This window comes from Oryza glaberrima, chromosome 8 (genome assembly GCF_000147395.1).
Source record: "Oryza glaberrima chromosome 8, OglaRS2, whole genome shotgun sequence".
NCBI lineage: Eukaryota > Viridiplantae > Streptophyta > Magnoliopsida > Poales > Poaceae > Oryza > Oryza glaberrima.
In genome coordinates this window covers 14,039,750-14,052,522 of record NC_068333.1, presented here as the reverse complement: position 1 = coordinate 14,052,522, position 12,773 = coordinate 14,039,750, and the positions used below count along the sequence as shown (strand labels likewise).

At 45.0% G+C, this 12,773-nt stretch overlaps 2 protein-coding genes and 1 pseudogene across 2 annotated transcripts; 1 reads left to right on the top strand and 2 right to left on the bottom strand.

The window, feature by feature from the left end:
* The first annotated feature begins 2,145 nt into the window (after positions 1-2,145).
* Positions 2,146-3,080, top strand: LOC127783215 (ethylene-responsive transcription factor CRF2-like). Its single transcript, XM_052310448.1, has one exon. It carries the CDS (start codon positions 2,146-2,148, stop codon positions 3,043-3,045), a length of 900 nt encoding a protein of 299 aa, XP_052166408.1. The 3' UTR covers positions 3,046-3,080.
* A 117-nt stretch (positions 3,081-3,197) lies between these two features.
* On the bottom strand, positions 3,198-3,904 carry LOC127783216 (uncharacterized). The gene has a single exon (XM_052310449.1). The coding sequence runs from the start codon at positions 3,902-3,904 to the stop codon at positions 3,344-3,346; it is 561 nt and encodes a 186-aa protein (XP_052166409.1). The 3' UTR covers positions 3,198-3,343.
* A 6,391-nt stretch (positions 3,905-10,295) lies between these two features.
* LOC127781228 (uncharacterized) lies at positions 10,296-11,847 on the bottom strand (annotated as a pseudogene).
* Positions 11,848-12,773: the final 926 nt, after the last annotated feature.

Genomic DNA, 12,773 nt, shown 5'->3' with positions numbered 1-12,773 from the left:
CTAGGATAATTACAAAAAACAAAAACTACTCTAGGGCAAACAAACTGAGCGAACCTGACGGTGAACCTAGAGCTCTGATACCACTTGGTATGCACTAGGGTTCCCGATCTTCCGAAAGGTTCTGATAAACAACGATTTGGGCGGAGTCGCGACACAAATCGATCCGGCTTCTTGAATCGCAGCACCACGTTTCCTCTGGTTATCACCCGTGTCCAAACACGGATGACCTCGCCGAGAAGGCAAATCCCTGTAGGCCAATCGAAGAACACAAACAAGAACGAGATAGAAAACAACCAAAATTGCAGATGAATGATTAAGCTCACGAGTTGGGGTCTTACAAACCGATCTAGCGGCGAAACTGTTCTCGACAGAATAATCTAAGCAAAACCTAAAGATGGTGGCGGTACTGATATATAGAGTTTAGGGTCGTGCAACCCCCTCTCGATGCAACCCTAATGGGTTCCAACACGATACACGGCCCAAAGGCCCAAATATAGTGACGCAGCACCGGGACAAATTCTGGACGTCAACTTGTTCGGTCGATTCCCATCGACTCGGAAAGAATTTGGACGTGGGACCAAAACCATAGAAGAAGGATATCTTCTTAGCTTTCCATCAATATAAATAACGCCCCAATTCAAGCACGTATGCGACCTGGGCACCCGTTTTAGTGCAGACTGGTCCTGGACTGCAAATTGCACCCGAGGTCGAATTGGTTTGGGCCTCCACCTTGACTTGGACGTCCTCGATGATCCTCCATGGCTCTAAGTTCTTCTCCAAGTGTCTCCTTGTCCCCTCCATTGTTCCTAATCACAATATAATCATTAGGTAGCAATCTATTCTCGAATTCATACAAAGAAGAACATTGGGAACGAGCTAACCTCTAAATTCAATTGTCGCGCACGAGCTCTTGTTATCGGTCCTTAAATGACCGTTGGATGATTGTTGTGTGTATCCGAGGTAGTGATGTTGCAATCAGTGTCAGCAAGCAAAATTCTATTATCGCAAGTGGGTTTAAATTTTCGTGGGTGATCATATTAAGTGGGGGAACGACTTCCGCTCGGGCGCCCAATGCAAGCAGGTTAAAATCGGGCGCTGACGACAACATGACGTCAGCGTCCGATTTACGTGCAAAACTACTTTAAACTGATTTTTCTCTTAAATTACTTATCCAAATCATGATCCGATTGCACCATTAAATTCGTTGCAATTAAATCTTCAAAACAAGACCACACATGGATATACTCCGACGAAAAAAATTAGCTTATTATTGAATTGTTTTTAAATGTTGCACGATGTTCCACCAGATATATCGGAATTGTTTCACTGAGTAGATCGAAAATGTTTCACTCGTTTAAATCGGGTGTTGTTTCACCTTATATAAAAACAATGTTTCAGCAAATAACGAAAAAATATTTTAGTTCACTGCAACATTACATCTATACATAGTGAAACATTTTGAGTACACTAGGTGAAACATTTTTTGGTGGAACAAAAAATAAACCAAATTCTCTTAATAGGGGGTTTCCAAAATATGTGGGTTTTTTTTATTGCAACGGAATTAATGTTTGATTCACTGCAACATTAGATCTATACATAGTGAAACATTATGAGTATACTAGGTGAAACATCTTTTGTGGAAAAATAGGAGAAAGAAATGGGTGGGCCAATAGGTGGTCACGTGGGGGGAGGGCGCACGCGCGGGGGAGCGCCCGATCCTACTTCCCCCGCGCCAGTCGCCTGGGATTGAGCAATATCGTATTAAGTGATCGTAAGCAAAAATCTATTATATCAACCATGAAAAAAATCTATTGCCGGCTGGTAGTACCGCCAGCGAAGATCTTTTAAGTAGTGATATAGGAGTTTGTATTAAGGAAGCTCTTGAGAATTTTAGTACTGTGAAATTTCCTTCTCACTGGTATCGTAAAACTTCCTCCCTAATTGGTGTAAAAAAAAACACTTCCTCCCTAATTACCTGGAGTCATCTGCATTAAGGGAGCAGAATCAAAAACTGATCGAGATATTATCTTCGTAGACCAAAATTCACGGTACCGCACGTTACGAGACGTCCAGAGACCGCGTCAGTTGCCGACGGCGAGGAGGCGACGGCGACGTGATGGAGTCGACTCGATCGTCACCGCATTGATGGTGGCCTTCCGGAGGATCCGGATCTCCTACTCCGACCCGGACGCCACCGACTCCGACTCCGACTCGGACTCCGCCGACGCCGGCGACCACGATATCAGCAGCCGAAGCAGCAGGACCAACGCCGCCGCACGCCGGAAGGTGATCGTCATCTCGCTGTCCAGGAAGAAGGGAAGATCGTCATCGCAGTCCGGTCGTCATTATCGTCGTCGTCGTTCCGAAATTCCGGCGGCCGCGGCGAAGGCGGTGGAGGCGGAAGATTGGCCGTCGTCGAGCGACGGGATGCGTCGTGGCGCTGTAGCGGCGGCAAGGTCGGCGTCGGCGGCCGCCAAGAAGGGTTCCCGCGGCGGCGTGTACCAGCGCCAGCCCGGGCGGTGGGCGGTGGACTTCCGGGACAGCCAGCTCAAGGTCCGGCAATGGCTCGGCACGTTCCCCTCCGAGGAGGAGGCCAGGGCCGCCTACGACGCCTTCGAGGTGCAGGTCCGCGCCTCCCTCTCCTGCGGCGGCGCCGGCGCCGTCGCGCCGTCACCTGCCCGCGTCAAGATCCAACTACCGGCGCCGCGGCGTGTATTTGGCCGCCGCAAGAAGACGCAGACGACGACGACGACGACAGAATCATCATCGCAAGCGACGGTCTCAGCTTCCCCGTCGTCCGAGGCGGCGGCGCTGCCGTCCTCGTCAGCTTCTGCCGCGATGCCGCCGCCGCTGAATCCGCCGCCGTTCGTCGTTGATCCATTCCTGGGGGAGGATGACCACCTCGCCGCCGACGACGACTGCTTCGGCTTCGGCCTCGCCGATCTTGGGCACCTCCCGCTGCCGTTCTTGGATGACAACGACATGGACTTCAAGCTCAGCGACAGCGACGATCTCTCCTTCCTCTTCGATATCGGCTTCATGTGACGTACGTGACAAACCCAACACCAACACGTACACTTTTGTTGTGATCGATCGATTCTTCATCGATAGATCGATCTCTGCATGCCAATCCATGCATGATCGAGTTACATATTACATTAATTGTAAATCAACCAGGTAATTCTTCCATTTACCTACGATCAACTGTAAACTGTGTAACATATTATTCATATCAATCAGTAGTAATAATTAATTCTGCAGTAATTGGAATCATCCTCTGCATGCTGATTTATTATCTATGTCTGAGTTGATGACGACGACGCGAGCTGTGACGACATATAAGCTAGAAGGAGCCGGGGCACTCGAAGGTGACGTGGCAGCCGTCGACGGGGGTGAGCCGGACGACGTGCCGGACGGCGGTCATGAACGCCGGGAGCCGCGCCGCCGCCTGGCAGACGCACGAGTTGTCCAGCGACATGAGGCGCCGGCAGCACGCCGTGTCGTGGGGGTCCTCCCTGCTTTCGTCGTCGTCCACGTTGCGCCGGTGCCGGTGGCGCCGCCGCCGCCCACGACCCTCCTCGTCGCCTCCTCCTCCCTGCTCCTCGCCGTCGGCGTCGTCGTAGTAGTAGTCGCCGTCGTCGTCGCCGTCGCCGTCGCCGCCGCCGCCGCCGCCGCCGCCCCGAGACTGGAGCCCGTGCCTGCGGCCGCCGGCGGTGACCGACGTCTCGTTGAGCTTGAGCGGGCGCGGCGGCACGAGCGGCGGCCTCATGACCCCCGGCAAGGTGCGCATGCTGCACGCCTCGTTGGCGAGGTTGAACTGCGACCGGCACAACACCTGTGCGCTCGCCGTCACGGCGAGCAGCAGAAGCAGAAGCAGCGCCATTGTTAGTGCTGATCTCTCCATGCTTGCTTTGTTCTTGTCTTCTTGTCTTTGCTGATGATCCAGTGAGCTACCAGTCACCATATCAAGCGGCTTAAATAGCCACGGATCCTACTAAACTGTCTCGTGATTTAATTTCAAGATGCATGGAAAATGGGGTCAAGGAGAATCAGTGTTTTTTAGTGTGATTTTCAAGATGGATTCGAGGAGAATCAGTGTTGTTTTGTGGATCGCAAATGCTTGTTGGTAGAAGTTAGGAGGAGAGGAAGTTTTCCTATGACATTAGATTGAAATTTCCCATGCTTTTCTTTGGCTGTAATGACGTTTTGAAGAAGATTTAATTCCATCTTGGAAACAAGAACACGAAGGCTAGTTTCGAATGATATTCAGCTTTCAAGGATGGAAGATAAGCATTGCTCGACACGTGAATTATGTAATCAATTGATCAATATAATAGTTAGTAGTTTAGTACCAGGTTAGTTTGCCTTGCTGCTGCATAATGTATCTTTGGAAGTCAAAAGTAGGTAGATTCAGAGACTTAATTTAATTTTGGCGTGGATTAACACCAAATCAAGTAATTGTAAATTCGCTATGGTTCCATTTTTCAAGCATTTTTCAGAGTAGGCATACAAAGAATATGGGAACATTTTCATTTCCCAAGACAATTTTACAATGGTGACAGAAGAAATTTTGTCGTGTGGCACCATACATCTCAATTATGAAGCTTATTTTCTAGTTAGCTTTAGCAAGTTATAGATTTTTTTCACCAAATTGCCATGAAACGCACGACAACACATATTAAAAAAAAACTAACGTTTGGGCGAAATACTTCACATAATATCACCACTACAGAAATGATTTTTCTGAACGAGATCCTCGTTACATTGCAGACGGACCATAACAACCCGCACCTGCAAAAATCGAGCAGGCATTTCCGCATACGACTCCTTAATAGGCCCGCAAAAATTCATTTTTGTATGCGGGTCTCTTTAGGGGCCGTATGCTCATTTTGCATGTGGACCCTTAAGAGGTCCGCATAAGAAAATCATTTGTGCATGCGGGTCTCTTAAGGGTCTGCCTAGAAGTCTGATTTGTCTCATCTTCCCTCTCCACCACTTCAAAAAAAATTTCACAAGCAGCCTTATCTTCTCTTCTCGGTCCTCTCTCTATAACCTCCTCCTCTCCTCTTTCTCTCTCTCTCGGCAGCCGACGGTGGGCTTGGCGCCCGCACGACCGGTGGCGGCAGCTACTGACAACGGGCGGGCGGTGGTTGGGCGGGTGACAGTGACGGCGCTACGGAGGGTCGGTGATGACGGATCCGCCGCCCTTGACCTTGGGCGGGGGCGATGGGGCGGGTGACAGCAGGCGCGATGGCGAGCGGCGGCAAAGGCGAGAGGAGCACGATGGCGGGTGGGTTGGCGCGTCGACAAGCAGACGAGCGGCAGTGACGGCCGTCCTCCGCCCAGATCCAGTGGCAGCGACAAAAGACGCGTGACAGCAGGCGAGTGGGTGCGTCGGTGGGTGGTAGCGACGGGCGACAGTGCGTGACGACAAGGACTGGAGGTGACGGCGGTGGGCGGCCGGAGCGGGCGTCCGGCACGTGGTGGGATGGCTAGATTTTTTTTTTATTTTTTTTTGCCAAAAAATATTTCGCATGTGGTTGGCTTAAGGTTTCGTATGCGAAAATTACCTTTTTGCATGCATATGCGCTAACCACATAGAAAATAGGGATTTTCGCAGATATTTTCTCGCATGCGGGCCACACAACCGCATAAGAAAATCGATTTTGTCTATTTGGAAAATCATTTTTTAGTAGTGTGTACAAAGTTATTCTTTTATTTTTCTTTCCAGATGATTTTGTGAAAACAGAATTAATTAATTTCTCAAACAGAAGTAAGACAACGAAACTGAGAGCTGCAAATTACCCGTACACCCATGGGCGAGTAAGGAGTCTGGCATGCGGCGAATTGTCTCGGGTATATGTCGTGGGCGGAAGAACCTAACCGCAACCACTCAAGGCGCGTCCTTGAGGAGGCCGAACTTGTAGGAGTCACGGTCGAGCGGGTTGTGGAGGAAGAGATCGGCGTGCGGGTACTGCGGCGCTAGCACATTCCGCGCAATAGACGGTCCGGTGAGCTCGAACCGCCGTGCCGCGCCGACGAGGCAGACCGCTATCCGCCCCTCCACGACATTGGTGCCACCTGCTGCAGCTGCTAGCTTCCTGTGGTCTAACTTGGGCGGTTTCTCGTTGATTTTGACGAGGGAGGAGAGGAGGAGGAGGAAGAAGAAGGCCGCGGCCAAGAGGAGGGTGATGGTGAGACCATGGTGATCCCCCTTGTGCACCACTAGCTGGCCATGGTTGGAACCTGGAATGGCAAAAGGCTAGCTAGCTTGATTAATTTGCTTATGTTGACGACGATAACAGTGTTGACCTGTGTATATTAATTTATATGCTGTTGTATTGCTACTTAATTAGATAAAATTACTAAGTAACACTACTGGAGAAACGATCTTCGATCGGTCGGCCAAATTTTACAATAGTCTCGGTTCTCTTATAAACCAGGACTAAACATCATTATTTAGTCCTGGTTTTTAAGGACAACGGGACTATATGATTTTTAGTGTCGGTTCGCCGGTTGCTAGAGGGTGTCAGGCCGGATCTTTAGTCCACTAAAGATGCTTGTAAGCTGCATGTTGGCGAGAGAGCGTGCATGTGGTGGTTCGATCAGAGCTAACCCTTGTGCAATCATGTACGTGTTCATCGTGCTTATTTTCATCGTTCCATGCGTGCAACGCGTTACTCGTGCTTAATTTCTATTATAAATTTAGACTAATCTAGATTTGGTCGGTGGATATTAGTTTTCACTATAAAAAATACCTGTACGTTGCGATGGGTAAAAATATTTTTAGATTCTTTAGTTTTGAACCAAAAGCTCCCTATACATTTTACTCTTTGCTTTTTGAACAAAAGCTTATTCCCTTTTTTTTTTCTTTTCAGTTTCAGCCTAGACCGCCACCTTCCTTTGCTTGATCTGCTTCTCTTTGACCTAACCCACAAGTGGAGCTGTAGCTCCAACTCGTATAGCTGACTGTCGTCTTCAACCTCTGGAAAACGGTGAAAACATCTCATGTCCATACAATGCCAGAACTGATCCTCCCCATCAAATCCGGTCAAATATTTCTAGATTTTCTAAAATTGGTTGTTGGCTTTTATACAATCGATCTGCTCTTTTCTTTTTATCAAAATCGAAGCGAATCCGCAAAACTCGGGATAAAAACAGTGACTTTTAAATAGAGACTAAATCCGGTGAATTAAAACGGAATTGAAAGGTAAAAATGGGAAAAATGATAAAGGAGTAACCAGAATCAATTTTTGCAATTAATTAAAAATAAGGCGACGAAAAAAAAAAGTAAAAAAGTAGCTGATGAAGAAAAACTGAAAAAAGTAAAAAAAGGAAAAAGAAGGCGAAAGAGAAGGACAAGAAAAAAAGAGAGGAAAAACCGGCGAAAAAAGATGGATGGAAGAAAACGGAAAAAATGAAAAAGGAAAAAGGAAAGGAAAAAAGGGTGAAAAAGAAAAAAAAAGGAGACGGTCGGATGGAAGAAAACGGAAAAAAGGGAAAAGAAAAAAAGAAAGGAAAACGGCGAAAAAGACAAAAATGGGAAGATGGAGAAAATTATTTAGCGGAAGCCTTACGTATTTCTGGGCGTGGCTGATGGGCGATCGCTCGCCCCATCCCCTGTATATTCCTCTCCCCCATCCTCCTCCCCTTCTTCTCTTCCTACTACATCATAAATTTAAAAAAAATAAAAAAAATTGGAAAAATTTATGTATAGAAATACTATATATAAAAAATATTTGAATTCAAATTCAAATTTGAAATGGAAAAATATTTGAATTCAAATTTAAATTTGAAACAGGTATATAAACTTTTTACTTATAAATTTTGAGCCTATAAACTAATATTTGAATTTAAGTTCAAATTTGAATCGGGTATGTAAACTTTTGACTTATAAACTTTGGGTCTATAGACTAGATGTACAGAAATACTATATATAAAAAATATTTGAATTTAAATTCAAATTTGAATCGGATATAATTCAAACTCCAATTTAAATCGGATATAATTCAAATTCAAATTTGAATCGGGTATATAAACTTTTGACTTATAAACTTTGAGTCTATAAACTTTAGGTATATAAACTTTAGATGTATAGAAATACTATATATAAAAAATATTTGAATTCAAATTCAAATTTGAATAGGATATAATTCAAATTCAAATTTTAATCGGGTATATAAACTTTTGGTTATAAACTTTGAGTCTATAAACTTTAGATGTATAGAAATACTTTATATAAAAAATATTTGAATTCAAATTTAATTTTTTTTGTGGGGATAATTCAAATTTAAATTTGAATCGGATATATAAACTTTTGATTTATAAACTTTGGGTCTATAAACTTTAGATGTGTAAACTTGAGGTATACAAACTTTAGGTGTATAAATTTACTAAAATAGGAAAGTAATGCGGTGAAAAAAAAAACCACGTGAAGGAGATGGGGGGCGACCTGATCGCTAGGGGCGATCGATCGCCCATTAGGAGTTTCACGTATTTCTTAATTAGGTACTAGCAAAAGTGTCCGTGCATTGCAACAGAAAGAAAAAACGAGAAAATTTAATTAAAACATATTAAATTCTAATTTGATGAAATATCGGAGCCATCGTTTCAACAACATATTTGCAAACAAAAAGTAATTTGTGAATAAAACTTTTATATACGTGTTCTTAGCGATTAATAAAAAAAAAATCTCAAAATCAGCTCCAAGTTTAAAGTTGAAAATTCAAATTTTGGCTGATAAGAAAAAAGCACAAGTGAAAAGATGAGGCCCTATGACTATAAGCTTTTTAACCATTATTTCTATATTTTGCTGAAACTGAATCTATTATATAATTTACCAACTGATTCTTACATCCTTATTTCTCATTGATCGGTTAGGATTGTCCCAATCCAACGCCCCACGACGCTCCCACCTCCCTCACCCCCTGCCTCTCTCCACCCTCCAAGAGACCCGGACTCATCCTCTCTCTCGCGTTCATCCAAAAAATCATGCTGCCCCCACCCTCACACCAACTGCACAGCGACGCCGTCGACGCACCACCCTCCGTCGACGAACACCGGGCCTCCTCGCAACCCCTCCGCCCACGCATCGCGCCGCCGTCGATTTCTGCCTCGAGAGCATCGTTGCACGCCGCGTGTCACCAGATCGGCGTCACAGTCGCCGACATCGATCTCGCTCCACTATCGGAGTCACAAACATCGGCAATCAACCCCGAGGCTCAGCGGAGTCGGTGATTTCGCTGCTTGCAGTACCCTGATGCACCAGTGCACCACTAGCCACCAATCCACCATCCCTCAGCCACCAGAGGCTCTCTTCATCTCTTTTATGCTAAATGCAACATTTGTGTGCTACCTTGAAAACAGTAGTAACTAATTATGCTAAATGCATCAATATAGAAATAATGATTTTTTATTATACTGGTAGGGATTGCCGATACTTTCCACGAGTAATTCTTTTCGCTTTTTCTTCCGTTCTATTTGGTGTTTTTCAGGGTTTTCTTACCTGTCAGGAATGTCAACAAGCCACGGTGCCCAGGCATATATGCACATGCATAACCAGGTGAGACCAAGGAAGCTATAACCTACATTAGGGATTTTCTTTTTTTGCAATTATACACTTCTTATTATGCCAAACATTTATCAAACTATCGCAAATTGTATATTTGGTATCATTGGTTGTTTTCCGTTTATATGACACATTGTAAACGGAGAGATATGTGGAATATTAAACTTCACATTTATATGGTCTGTTTAATATGCACAGTGGGAAAACATAATAAATTTGCAATTATATGTGTGGGAACGAGCCTCCCACGTGCACTGTTACTAGTTGTTACTCCCTCTGTCCTAAAATATAAATATTTTTTTTTGACTCTGACACGGTCTCCGAGATGCTACTTTGATCAACAATATCTATAAAAATAAGATGTTTTAAATAATAAGATTTGCATATTATGATAGTTTGTTTAATTATAAATCTAGTAACATCAATTTTACATGATTGACTTTTTTTATTTTTTTTGCTATTAATAGTCAAAGTTAAAAATGTTTGACTTACTATTATGCTAAAAATGTTACATTTTGAGACGGAGGGAGTATGTACGAACCACAGTAACCGAGTATTCATGGTCTATGTGGTATAGCTAACTCATGTCACAAATATATATTAGAGCAGTGGCAACGTGATATACGTATGCAGATATATATGGTCATAACTTGGAAGCTCTGCTTGAGATTATATTACAAACCAAAAGCCTTACAAAAGAGAGTTCCGCATGCAAACAATGTGCATGCTAATCTTGATGGAGATTATCTAGTGAAGTACTAGCTTCAGGCAACTCATCAACCCAGCACGGTGTGTATGGAAATGCCTGGCTTATGTATTCATGTTGGGCGAAGTGGTTATAGTGTTTTGGGTATAAGTTACCCAAATGTTGAAGCTTTGAGCTATTCAAATGATAGGCCAATCCTTTCCTTGATATAGAATTCAGAAAGATGACCTCTTTATAAGGCTGAAATCCAAGCAACTCAAGGTAGTCGCCATCATCGTGCTCTTCACAGTTTCCTTGATTTTCTACAATATTATCATCATCGGAATACCATTCAAAGTTATTTTCCGCCGGTGCATCATCATTTGGAGAATGAAAATGAGAGGGATCATAGTTCCCATTGTATAACTCCCACTCTCCTGGAAACTTTTGACTATAAAGATGGTAGTTAACATCTTGTAAGGTCCACGGTCCGTGATCTTGTTTACTATTATTCAGGCGTAGTAGCATGGGCTTAAGGTTGTTTTGGTGCTTCAATACCCACTTAAACTGACCACATGATTCATTGAGGATCCAAATTAAAAGGCAACAGTCCAGCATATGAAGTGATGCGAGGTACACTCCTTTCTCTGATTTTCCTATGTAAATATATGGTGGTTGTTTGCTCTTGTAAATTTTGGGATGCTTGATTACTTGATAGGTCCCATCAGACATGGATACCCTGCGAAGAACAAAAAAACATAAGAATTTATATTAACAAATATGAAAACGGAATACAAGTTGAAACTAAATAAAAATATTAACGCTAAAGTTAACATCATGACAAAATACGAGTTCACGTAGAGTACTCCTCGCCAATAGACAGTACCACACTGCTCCGGCCAGCACAGCCTCTGAGCGTTAGCCACGGTTCCGGCTGCATCCCCTTCTCTAGAGAATGATCTCTCCTCCCATCACCCTGTCGCCGATGAGAAGACACGGAGGACGAGCAGCGATGGTGGCCATTCTGATTTCTTCAAGACGGGATCCATCGTTTTCACGTTGTACCATCCGACGTCAACAAATTGGATGTTAAAAACCTCATAGTGCGGCGATACGGTAGTGTCGAAGACGATGAATTCTTTGTCAAAGAACCCAGATTCTAGCTTGGCGAAGGTGCGGGGCAATGGAGGCAAGCGCGCCCACCTTCGAGTGGCCGGGTTTACCACAAGGAGAGAGAAAAGAAAAAGGAGGCCGTTGCAGTGGTCCCCGATGTCGGGGTTTTGTTCTTCGGGTGGCAGGAAGTCGAGCATGCCCCTTACGGTTGTCGGTGACGAAGATGGGCGAGAGAAGAACTCCGGGAACCTGAGGGCGTTGAAGTGGATGAAAATGCCGGCGAGCGACAGCGGGAGGAGGCCGGGCGTAGCAGCCGGCGGGAGTCGATGGCGGAGCGCCAGTCCGTGCAGACGCAGCGCGACGCGGCAAGGCTGCGCGGGGGTAGGCGGCGGAGGATCTCGGCGAGCACATCCTCCGGTAGCTCCACCTCGCGATCTTCGTCGCCTCCCGCTGCCGGCGGCGGCTCTTCCATGATCTCCATCGAGGTACATATTGGTGGAAGGACGGGCGGCAACTACTGTGGGTTAATTTCCCGTTTTCTTTCTCTCTGATCTGTCTTTTCTTGGTCGCACTGATTGTGCATTGCATGGTCGACTAGATAGGCTCTGTGTACAGGCTGAACTGGACACCGATCCGGATTGGATTGGAATGATCGTGTACGTGTACAGCTCCATCGGAAATAGCGACAGTGTTTTGTTCGTACGTATGACGAGTACTGCTACCTCTCACCTTAATTTGACTTTTCATATAACGGTTGACCATTCGTTTTAGTCGAAACCCAAATATAAATATGTATGAGTATAGTACAAGGGCTAATACTACAAATGGTTTCTCAAATACTCAAATGTTGTGGTTATTGCAATTTTCTTGTATTGATTGAAGTGGGTTGGAGCGGTTGCTTGTTGGAAAACGCCTGCCGAGTGGGCAGCGCAAGCGCAAGGAGGAGGAGAGAGAGAGCCGGCAAGACCTGATCCTGACTGCGTTGTTTGCGGGAGAGTGATTGGCATGATGAATCACACGAAGAAAGCTAGTAAGCAGCAGTACAAGATATTTAATAATTTGACCCTTCCCAAGTCGGGCTCCCATTATTTAATATATCTTAGCCCGCTTATGGTCCCATATATCTGTTTACATCTAAATTTAGCACCTAAAAGTAAAATAGGAAAAATTGCTAAAGTTTGAAAGTCCGCCGGTTTTCTTCTAAGAGGGTTGGTCTGACCGCCGTATGTCGGCCGGTCAGACCGCTGCTAGTAGACTAGTTAGACCGACAGTGTGTAGTCGGTCTTACCGGTAGAATCCGAGTCCAGTTCTGTCTTTGTCGGGACTCGAGTTTCCTTGCTTGGAAAGGCATGTTTTAGGTTTCCATTGGTTTCTAACCCGAGTTGGACGTGAAGGAGGGCCTGTATA

Excerpts from the sequence above, each read along its gene's own strand:
- LOC127783216 (XM_052310449.1), bottom strand. The coding sequence starts at position 3,904 with ATGGAGAGATCAGCACTAACAATGGCGCTGCTTCTGCTTCTGCTGCTC.
- LOC127783215 (XM_052310448.1), top strand. The coding sequence starts at position 2,146 with ATGGTGGCCTTCCGGAGGATCCGGATCTCCTACTCCGACCCGGACGCC.